Below are 12,326 nucleotides of genomic sequence, written 5' to 3'. Positions count from 1 at the left end.
ACCCTAACACCATCAAATTCAAGAGAATTCAAGAGAGTGCAGTTTCCCATCTCATGCTTAGGGACCACGGTTTAAAACAGTGTGGTTGCATAGAGCTTGCAACGGGCAACCGCGTGCGCAGCTGCTCATACAAATTTTCGATACAAAAGCAAGTGTTGGCGCCCTCACGAGTTTTAGAGGAGTTCCATATGGTAGCGGGAGTAGACTTAAAGGAAATATATGCTTCTCCGACGACCAGTTGTATGTGGAATACTCCAGAGTATGCGCACACAATAGCCTGGTGATTTTAGCACCTGAAGGAAAAACAAAAAAACATTGTTTACAAAGAAATCTGCGGCAGGTGTAGTGTTTTAATTTTCTTTTAGAAAGATCTCATAATTTTGTAAGTATTCAAATATTTAAACATAATAATATGTAGATTTTATATCAAAAAATATAATCATTTAACAAAATGAATTTTCTTAGAATATTTTAATTCTATTAGAACCATTTTCCACTTCATCGCAGAAGAAGTCGCGGGCAAAAAGCTAGTATGAAATATGTAGTATTGCCCGCGGCTTCACCCGCTTGAAATGTAGTTTGTCACAGATCGTCATAAATTATTTATTTTTTTATTTTTATTTTATTGTTAGGAAAACAAACAGCATTCTATAACACATATAGAGTTACCAATTAAACTTCACATTTGCCAAAATAGTTTTCACAAATAGTTTATACATAGGTATCGTTTTTAAAAATTGAGTAAACAGAAACAGAAAAAGAAAATAAATTTTTTTGATTCTATGTTAAATATACTATGACTTGGCAATTAATTTAAACTCGAAATATCGCATCGTTGTTAAAACAATAAATAGTTAGGTAATTACTGTTTTAACAACGACCTAAATTTGTTTGGTTTTAGGCTGAAAATATCTAAGTGACAGTATTTGGAGTTATACAATTTCATTGATCTTAGAATAAATCGGTTCATCGCATAATTAGTACGGCAAGAAGAAATGGCAAATGAATCACATGACCTCATGTTCGCTCTCGGACATCGCAACAAAACCTTACTCAAAAGGTAGGGCGAGTCAACATAGCCATTAACAACTTTGTACAATAAAAGTTGATCGCAGTGTTCTCTTCGCAAAGCAAGAGACACAACGCTGTCAGTGTCAAAGTCTCCTCGAAATTTATATCTCATTCTCCGTATAAATTTGTTTTGAATCTTTTCAATTGAGTTTATACAGGGTGTTTCTTGTAAGGTGTCAAGCCGAAGGCAGGTGATAGGTGAGGACTAGACCTATCGATTTCACCCCCATGTATGTTCTACGATTTTTCGTAGTTTAGAAGTTATCGTTAATTTTGTGATTTTTTCAAATTTCATGACCTAGTGGCTTAATTTTTTTTTAATCTTTTTTTTGGGTTGACTTTTCTCAGATTTCTTTTTTTTGACAGATTACCTATTAGTTGCAGATATTTGAAAAAAATAATCACCTTCCTATCTTTGATGCAAGATACAAAATTTTTGCTAGAAACATAAAAATATGCTTTTAGCAGAACATTCTAAAATTTTCAACTGAAATGTATGAGAAAAAAAAAGAATTTCCATAGGTCCAAAATAATTTTAAAAACTGCGCAGTTTTCTGAACTTTAATAATAACACAAAAAAACATGTACTTAATAGGCCATTATTTTCTGTAATCGCTCTACTAAAGTAGTAAGTCGGAGTTCCGTTACATGTTTTTGACTTTCTTAGAACTAAGTAATATTTGCAATCCCCTAAGCTTACGTTATGTAGAACACATTTAGAGACAATAACTGAAAAGATTATTTTTATCCACAACGTGGAAGCTCTTGCTCTTCATGTGGTATACAAAAGGGAATATGAAAATTTTGATGATAAACCATATTAGAATGCAAGACGCTTTTGTAAATTTACGAATAATTGTTTTGCGTCGTTGTCGAATGTGCATTCAGGTCAGCGACGGACATTTTGAACATTTACTTTAAATTAAATCATAACACCCTTTTTTGCTCTTTCTCTCTCTCACAGACGCACACACACACGCACACACACACACACACACACACACACACACACACACACACACACACACACACACACACACACACACACACACACACACACACACACACACACACACACACACACACACACACACACACACAAAAACTCTTTCTCTTTCCTTTCACACTCTAATAGGTAGGTATATCAAATTTAATCACCACTGTGGTCTAGTGGTAAAACTACCTATTTAGGACAGCCAATTCCTCTGTGGTTTAGGATTCCGGGTGAAGCTCGCTGATCATCCAGCAGTTTCCAACTTTCCATCAGGTCAGATGAAGGGCAAGAGCTTCCTCGTTGTGGATAAAAAATGTTCTGTTCAGTTATTGTCTCTAAACGTGTTCTACGTAACGTACACTTAGTGGATTGCAAACATTAGTTAGTCCTAAGAAAGTCAAAAACATGTAACGGAATCTCCGACTTACTACTTTAGTAGAGCGATTACAGAAAATAATGGCCTATTAAGTACATGTTTTTTTGTGTTATTATGAAAGTTCAGAAAACTGCGCAGTTTTTAAAATTATTTTGGACCTATGGAAATTCTGTTTTTTTCTCATACATTTCAGTTGAAAATTTTAGAATGTTCTGCTAAAAGCATATTTTTATGTTTCTAGCAAAAATTTTGTATCTTGCATCAAAGATAGGAAGGTGATTATTTTTTTCAAATATCTGCAACTAATAGGGAATCTGTCAAAAAAAAGAAATCTGAGAAAAGTCAACCCAAAAAAAAGGTAAAAAAAAAATTAAGACACTAGGTCATAAAATTTGAAAAAAATCACAAAATTAACGATAACTTCTAAACTACGAAAAATCGTAGAACATACATGGGGGTCAAATCGATAGGTCTAGTCCTCACCTATCATCTGCCTTCGGCTTGACACCTTACAAGAAACACCCTGTATACAGTGTGAGTCACGTTAAAGTGTACATATAAAAATAGATGAAACTAGACCTATTTTTATCGACAAAAAAGAGGTCAAATTTTTTTTTAGATTTTTTTTTAATTTTTTATAGAATTGTTTTTCTTCCAATTACTTATTGTAAAGAAAACGTAATAACTTTTAAACTAAGCGGTATATCCTGATAAAATAAAAACAGTAATAATGCTAAATAACAGGCAATACTAAAAAAATACATAAATTACACAAAACATGCCAACAAATAATAAAAAATGATACTTTTTGAAAAAAATCTTCTTTTAAATTTGTGTTTTTTTGGTTATTTGATAAATTTCTCCAAAAAATGCCCCTATAACCGGTGGTTTTTATTACTTTGTATTATTTTCTATCGTATTACCTTCGCAAAACCAAAAATCGCATGTCTCTATCCCTATCACAACGTTTGCAATGATCGTTTGAACTAAGCCTCTCCGGGCGCGCCATTCAACGCTTCGTTAACAACGAAACTGAAAATGGCTCTAGATTTGTAATTTTGATAAAGACAAGTTAGATTTCAAATAAAAACAAAAGATTTCGAAGTAAAATAAGCATTTTAGTTAAAATTAAAATTGTCTCTACCTGTAGCGGAGAATAATGTTGTGGCAGGCCTTTGTTCAAACGATCATAGCAAATGTTGTGATAGGGATAGAGACATGCGATTTTTGGTTTTACGAAGGTAATACGATAGAGAATAATACAAAGTAATAAAAATCACCGGTTATAGGGGCATTTTTTGGAGAAATTTATCAAATAACCAAAAAAACACGAATTTAAAAGCAGATTTTTTTCAAAAAGTATCATTTTTTATTATTTGTTAGCATGTTTTGTGTATTTTATGTATTTTTTTTAGTATTGCCTGTTATTTAGCATTATTACTGTTTTTATTTTATCAGGATATACCGCTTAGTTTAAAAGTTATTACGTTTTCTTTACAATAAGTAATTGGATGAAAAAAAATTCTATAAAAAATTAAAAAAAAATCTAAAAAAATTTTTGACCTCTTTTTTGTCGATAAAAATAAGTCTAGTTTCATCTATTTTCATATGTACACTTTAACGTGACTCACACTGTATATAAGATACTGGGGATTCCAGACAGTCGACGCATATTCGAGCTGTGATCTGACCAGGACATTATACAGCAGTATTAGAGTATAGACATTAGTAAATTCCCGACCTTGTCTAAAAATAAACCCCAACAACTGATATGCCTTAGAAGTGATTTTGTTTATGTGCGAAGAAAACAACAATTCACTGTCCAGTATTATGCCTAGGTCTCTCACCTCGGTCGATCGCTTAAGATTTTGGCCAAAAATTGTATAATGAAATTGTAATGGACGTTTTTTTCTACTATAAGTGATTACACAGCATTTATCAATATTGAGAAATAACCTATTTTTAACACAATAGTCACACAATCGCTTTATATCTTCTTGCAAGGCGAAACAGTCCTCCAAAGATTTTACTACTGTATAAATTTTTGTATCATCTGCGAATAGGAGACAATTGGAATGTCGAAAGCAATCTACCACGTCATTTATAAAAATGTTAAACAATAACGGTCCGAGGTGAGAGCCCTGAGGCACCCCAGAAGGAGCTGGTATAAAACTAGACATGTAACCCTTCAGTGTGACAGCTTGGGTTCTGTTCATGAGATAGGATTTCAGCCATCTCAGGAGATCGCCATGTATACCAAAATATTCTAGTTTACTTATCAAAATTGTATGCGAGATTTTATCAAAACATTTTGAATAATCGGTATACACGGCGTCCACCTGAAAACCTCTATCCATACTGTGGAGTACTTGGTCCAGGAATTCACACAGATTAGTCTCAGTGGACCGCTTGTCGATAAAGCCGTGCTGTTGGGTAATTAAGAAGGGTCTGACAGCTGGAAACAGAGAATCAAATATTATTTTCTCAAAGAGTTTGGGAATCACAGACAACTTGGATATGCCCCTATAATTACGTATATTATGCTTGTCACCACTTTTAAAGATGGGAACAACCAGCGACTGTTTCCACACGCTTGGCATGACACCGCGAGTCAGTGAGAGGTGGAATAGAAAGGAGATAGGGCTCGATAACTCCTTAGAACATATTTTAAGAAAATAAGGATGTATCCCATCAGGACCTGCCCCCTTGCTCACATCGATACGAGATAAATATTTTTCAACTATCGCCGCAGTTATTTCGATAGATTCAATAATACAATTATTCGACTCACGACACGATTGGTTGACAGGATCTAGGTCAACGTCCGTCTCGAAGACAGACTGGAAAAAAGAGTTAAACATATTAGCAATAGTTAAACTAGTTAAATTATAGCCTATACATTGTTATTCTGGTCGACGCCAGGGATGGATGAGCGTCGCTGTCGCTGGCGACAGGGTCTTCTGGTTCAGGGTTCATGGCGTAGGTCTCAGGCAAAATGAAATCCACTACACACAGCACTAATAATAATAATTACACACAGCACTAGAGACGTATCGGAACTGAGTGAACCAAAGATCTTGCGATAGGAACGTCCGACCCGAGTGATAGTTGAACACAGACTGCCTAGTACTGCTGTACTGTACTGTACTGTAAAGTCAGACATCCACACAAACTTCCGTATTTATAATATTAGTAAGACTAGTAAGAAGTAAGATAGTAAGATAAATTATTTTAGTTATTTGTTTACTTATAATAATATTTATTTATTTATTTCTTAGCTCTGTCTGATAATGGATCTGGAGGAGATGCAATGGCCACCTCCGTAACAAAACAATAGAACCCTATGGAGTTTGGGCTTGTGTGATTCGCCTTGACGAATATTTCGTATCCAGGGTCCGATGATGGAGCTGTAAGGGGGCAGATTTTTTTTTTTCACTATGTGACTGTCTTTATTTTGTACTTAATATATATTTTACATATTATACCTATTCGTGTTTCATTATTCGTATCCAGGGTCCGATGATGGAGCTGTAAGGGGGCAGATTTTTTTTTCACTATGTGACTGTCTTTATTTTGTACTTAATATATATTTTACATATTATACCTATTCGTGTTTCATTATGAATCGAAATATAAAAGACTTAATAAACTCTATTAAAAATTTAAATTAATTTATCAAGTTTGAATACCTCATTCTACCTTAAAATTTATAACTTAAATCAAGTCTTAATACGGTCACGGCTCAAGATTTTTTTGTCCATTTCAGCGTTCTTTTTACTCTTTTGACGTTGCGTTGACAGCTTTTACCTAAATTCGCGCGGAATATTTTTGTGAAATGGCTCTTAAAACAAAGAAATATTTTTAGTTAAAGTATTTCAGGAACAACCCTTATTTCAGCGAAATAGTGACATGCACGTTATACAATATTCCAAAGTTTACCAGTACAAGGAAGTTTAAATTAAAAACTTGGACATTGAAGCCTATTTCAAGGCACAACTAACTTGTAGTTGTGAATGCATTGTCTCGGAATCTAGGCTAGAGTGGTGTACTTTGTCGGACAACTTTGATTTCAATTCTCTACATGGTGTTCATGAGTTAGATACCACGTTTATCTATAGCTTTTGTAACTAGATCAATTTGCTTTGCATGTGTATTATAATATTGCTTTTGTACTAGGTAGGTATTTAATTTGTAATCAATATTTAGTCGTGCATAGAATAATATTTATTTTTCACATCAAATTCCCACATATTTATCAGTCATCAAATGACATACGAGTAGGTATTCTGTGACACATCGTATTTTCAGCTCTGTATCTTTGACACCATGATGAGATGAGACACAGAGGTAGGTAAATTTGAAAAACGTTAAAATCACTCTTGGCAATTTCATAGCTAGTCCTACATTTCATCTGCCAGTAAAGGATTTGCCAAACTGGTTGCGGTCTACGGTCAGGTTAAAGTGAACGCAGCCCATAATTATCAAAGAACAACTTTGTCGGTCTCTACATTTTGTATTGATGCTACTCGTAGGTACCTGACAGTGCGAGCACAAACTGATAAGTGGCGGGCTACGTTCATTTCACGTGACCGCAGGCAGACCGCAGGACGCATCCAGTGTGCTTAAAAACTAGTAGTCTGAGTTGTACCACCTTATTTTAACCGTGTCTTTAACCATAACCGGTGTTTTTTGTATAGAGTTTAAGAGCCTGATGTTTGTTAAAGTAAGATGGTGCAACCCAGCCTAATCTTATTCTAGGTACGTTTCTTCTAGATACCTATTAACAGTAACACTTGTGTTGTGTAGGTGTTCTCAACGACGTGGGCTCTTTCTTCGACTCCCTGCGCGACAACTTAGAGGCGCTGGCTTCACTGTCTCCCCAGCAGAGGTCCAACCTGTTTCAAGACCCGCCTAATGTTGTACATGCTCCTTCCTCCAGTAAGTTAACAGTACATAATATGATTTTAATATGTATGCGCTCTGGCATTATTTAAGTATTCAAAATATATTTCTACAAAAGCCGAACCTAATGCCATGTGTGGCATTTTCTCCCAAAACAATTATGCACATTTTCACTAATTTTTAAGTAACCCCTATGCACATTTTCACTATTTTTTTAGTAACCCCTACAAAATTCCTATTAAGAGTTACCATAGAGGTCACTTAAAAATTAGGGATTGATGGTGAAAACGGGCATTAGAGTCGTACGATACATAAATTGTGTAGATGTGAAGAACTCGTGTGACTTTGAATAGACATACGTTTACACATTGCACACTCGTAATAAGTACTCACGTAACTGTAAATGAATTTACCAAAAAGTATATATAGCACACCCGATGTCAATAGCTGATTAATGACTCTTTTTTTTTTCGAGAGTATTTACCGCAAAATAACGAAGTGAGTTGTAACAGAGGAGAGTTGTGACATTGTCGATTTTTTGGAACTAATTGACTACTATGTGCTACTATGAAGCTCGTAACAGTGCGGTTTTTTTAGTTTTGAGTTTCGAGCTAACAAATGCACGCTGTTGCAAGTTCATTGGTAGATTTGGTAGTTAAGAGGTTTAAAAAAATCGACATTGTCACAACTCTCCTCTGTTACCACAGGGTAATTTCATAAAAAATTTTTTTTAGTACGTCAATTTTAGTTTAAAAAACTATTGCACGCGTATATTTTTAATTGTCAATCAAACAAATAATTACAAAGTTATAGTGCGTTGAAGTTCCGCGAGCTGTGACTGAAAGTGCAGCACTTTTACGCACTCACTGACGTCACGGGCCTTTCCTTTAGAACTTTGGTACGCTTTATCTCTTTACATTCTCATTAGTTTTAAAAAGTGAAAAATAGGTGTCGAGTAGTTTTTGATAAGCTAACTGACGGACTAATTAAAACTCTTGCTTTTTTACCCAGGAAACATCCCTATTCACCTCGGTCTCCCCTGTTGAATTAAATAGATTTAAAAAAAAGCGACAACACGTGTCATAAGAGCAAAATTGATTTATATTTTGGTAAAGAACAATTTCCCGAAGTGGGAACATTAGGGAAAGCCTATAACTGAAACAAAAGAACCGAGACTAGAAGGAAAATCACTTTCATTCATATGTAGGGACTTAACAATTCAAAAAATAAAAATCCAAAAGAATAAGGATTCTCATAAAGCACTTCAAAGGTCACAAAAAGTTTGAAACTTTATACAATTACTTTGGCAAAACACAGGATGGTTTATTGTTTAAATGCTATTCATTTCACTCTAAGCATCTTTAAGAATATTTTACAATGGACTAAATGCTTTTTATATAACCTTTTTTTTAAATTGACATTTTCATCAATTCGTTCTAATTTGATTTTGATCAAAGAAAATAAGTAATTAAAATCTAGTCCTTTGCTTAAGACCTGAGCTGTCAAAATGTGATTACCCTAGCATTTGTTTGCGATAGGAACCTATAATTAGTTCACAGTAGATTTCATCTAACATTTTTTTGAATGAGAAAACTATTGATAACGAAGAATAACTTACTCCCTAATGTGTGAAAAGTAAACGTAATTTATGAATTTTATGATGATTATACTTTTCATACAATAGTTACGGATTGAAAAGCCTCTACAGTAGTAAAATAAATTCACACTGAGATGTTACAACTACGCCAAGGCAACCGTAACTTGTATGTAGGACAGCTCCACATGTCCTATGGGACTCCCTGGCCTGTGGACGATACTAATTTAACTTGCTTACAAACCTCTGCTGCCCCATGTCGTGAAAACCATAATACGTTTGTAAATCTTTTGTTTGTTAGTCAAGAGTATAATAAAATAAAATACCTAACCTAATTTTGTTCACTCACTTTTTGCAACTGAATTTTAGAACATATGTAACAACAATGTATAAATGGTAAAAATAATTTTAAAAAGTTGACTTAAAAAACACTAGCTTCCTTTAATTATAGTTAGTACAACTTATTAAGACTTTAGCTGCAAGTTTTACAAAACAATACCTACCTAAAGTTCTAAGGGAACAATACCTACAAATTAAGCAGTTACAAATAACTAAGTACTGAAATAAATATAACCTTTTTGAATAGGGAGTGCAAGCCAAATCCTGCATTTGTCCCTGGCAAAGAGACACAAAGATTAAATAATGAGCTATCTCTACATTAAAATTCAACACAATCTGTTTGCGGCATAAACATTTCGTATTTGTACATCTAGGAAAGGTTAATTTTTATCTCAAATCGCCACCGGAAAACTTGCGTATTTAAACAACCCAGAAATGACTGTTGACTTTGTATCAAGGAAGTTAAAGAATTTTCCTTGAGCCAGTAGTTCACAGAGTGCAAATCAGTTTCGCGAAAAAACCAGCCATTTTGTCTTTACTTTGACCAAATTACATTTAATTTAAAATTGAGAACCTAAAAAAATACTACAGGAATTAAGCTTCCTTATTCACGATTTAATTTATTTTTGCCATGGACGATGAATGGAAGGCGACAAAAATTTTACGTGTTTTACGTTACGCTGATTTCTTTTCAAGAAGCCAAGGGTCATTGACGAAGGGTTCGCACAAAATAACGTTAAACGCTATTTAAACGCAATTAACGCAGTAACGTGGGCAAATGCTAACTTAATTATTTTTTGTAATTAAAACAATGTCAGAATCAGCCTTAGGAAGGATATCAAAGAGTTAAGAGGTTGTTTACTTTAATATTATATTTTATCGAGCAATTTTGTTGGAGCTGTCAAGTGTTAGACGCAGTTGTGACGGGAGGTGTTAGTGACCTTACGGTTATCATTGAACTCTACGAAGTGAGAATGTCAATTACGGCCGATTAAGGTCATCCGACGGTAACTCACGTCCATACTAACAGCATCAATCACTTCCAGGATACTTGTATGACATGTAGAACGGTGAATATGGATGACGCAGTCCATGTCGAGTTTTCCTCTAGAGTCTGACCTTTAGCGAATTGGTCTGGTGTCGGAGTACTGACTGATAACATCTACGGAAGTGTCTGTCTCCCACTTTGCAAAAGCAAATAATTCGATTGTGGTTTCTTTGAACTTCTGATTAAATCCGTAAGGTTCCGAGTCAGAAAGCTGGCTTCTCTAAATCCTTAATCATCAGGATGTGCACTGAAAGGAACGAATTTTGGGCCTTAGGAGTAACACGCACCTATTAGCATTCAGCAGTCCTCGTTGTCATTGGACATGTTCCAGATTTATTTAAGCCTTTATATGCTTTATACAATTTTATGAATAAAGGATATTTAAAGAAATTGCCTTTGTCCTTCCAGAATTTAAAGAAAACGCTGTGTCTGTGCTTTGCGTTATCTCAATTTTAATTTCTATCCCGCCCACGTACATGAGTCATCCTTTTTAAACGCGCGTGGGTGTTAACACCTTGTGACCCTTATAATGATATTTAAAAATGTCTTTCAAAGTTACGCGTTGCATTCTTATATTTAGTTGAGTGGGTAAAAACGTGCTATGCCATATACTTAAATAAACACAAAACAACTGCAAATAATGTAATCCACCCTCGTTAGGTTCCGTGCGTACGTGCGTGCCTTCCAATTTCAGCTGAAAATACATAGTACATGCCAGCTAAGATAGCGGGTTTGAATCCTGCTATGGGCGAATATTAGAATTAGTTCTACGGGCGGACAATAGCAACTATTACCTATATTGCTACACCGAGCCCATTTTTAAAGCATCTTCTTTTTTATCATTTATTAGGTACTTACGATGTTTGTTACTAACTCTATCTAGTGTCTGATATACAGATTGATATACAATAGAGTATTCATGTTCAAATTCCACCAATTTTACGTTTATGTCCTGGCAATACCGATTAATGCAGGTACACGCCTCGGATCGTAACCGTAAAACACACATTTGTGTCAACACGACCTATAACTTTCAGCACTTACAAATATTGAAATGATCCCCACGTCATACGATATGCAAAGGTTGAATAAATTGAACTTTTTGAAAATCAGTTTATGATAATGTTTTGTTTTAAAAACGGTAAATTTTGCAGTAGTCCGCCTCATTTTTGCTTGCAGTATTTTATTATGAGAGTCAAAAAATATTTTAGCTAACTCATCTACACAGGACTGCAAAGAAAAGGAGGCGGTTCGAAAAAGTAACTGACCTAGCTCTCTGAAATGGACTAAATTAATTCAACCAAGAGCTTCCTCGCTGGGGATAAAAATTTTTTTTTTTAAAAAGGTAAAATAAATAAAATGCGTAGTTTTTCCAGTGTTTTTGTTTCATAAAGGTAGGTCAGATACTTTTAAAGATATGTAACCGACCCTTTTTCTCATGCCTTGAAAAATACAAAACACGAAAAAAATAAATTGAAAACAACACCATTTAATTTTACCAATAAATAGACAATTTCCTACATAATGAAATAGTAGAGTTACTTATTAAACAGCGAACCTTTTATTGAAAGAAGTTAACAAGTTAGAAATAAATAAGAATTATGTAATTCTTTCTTAGGTAGAGGTCGATATTGTCTAAGAATAAATAATGAATTATGTTCGATTGCAAATTATTCTTAGCTAAGGAAATCAATACTACTGGTCCGTTACATTAACGTATTCTTATGACGAACGCATGCAGCTGGCAGAACACAAGCGGTTTTTAATAGAATTGTCATAATGCCATTTGCATTTTTATTCGCTAACCAATCTTTCGAATATGCTTTAGGTAATCATAATCAATTTATTTGTATCTTCCTTTGTGACATTTTACTTAAGCAGTAAAGGAAATAAATACTATACTGGTATGCTATATAAGCGAAATCCTAAAAGATTTATCAGAGTGACTACTTGGTAACTAGACAAATATTTAGACTAGGTACTAGACTGAGTCAACAGAGGT

The 12,326-nt window shown here is 34.3% G+C and overlaps 1 protein-coding gene across 4 annotated transcripts in view; it reads left to right on the top strand.

Annotated features, from left to right (window-relative positions):
* LOC135078128 (uncharacterized) overlaps positions 1-12,326 on the top strand; it is a 51,588-nt gene that overhangs the window by 34,366 nt on the left and 4,896 nt on the right. For all 4 annotated transcript variants that reach the window (XM_063972714.1, XM_063972712.1, XM_063972711.1 and 1 more), the window contains exon 4: positions 7,248-7,379. In XM_063972714.1, the coding sequence (XP_063828784.1) occupies positions 7,248-7,379 (132 nt within the window). The remainder of the gene's footprint in view (positions 1-7,247; positions 7,380-12,326) is intronic.

Source organism: Ostrinia nubilalis, chromosome 14 (genome assembly GCF_963855985.1).
Source record: "Ostrinia nubilalis chromosome 14, ilOstNubi1.1, whole genome shotgun sequence".
In the NCBI taxonomy this organism is placed as follows: Eukaryota; Metazoa; Arthropoda; class Insecta; order Lepidoptera; family Crambidae; genus Ostrinia; species Ostrinia nubilalis.
Note: the sequence above shows the minus strand (reverse complement) of the source record. Positions and strands in the feature narration are given on the sequence as shown.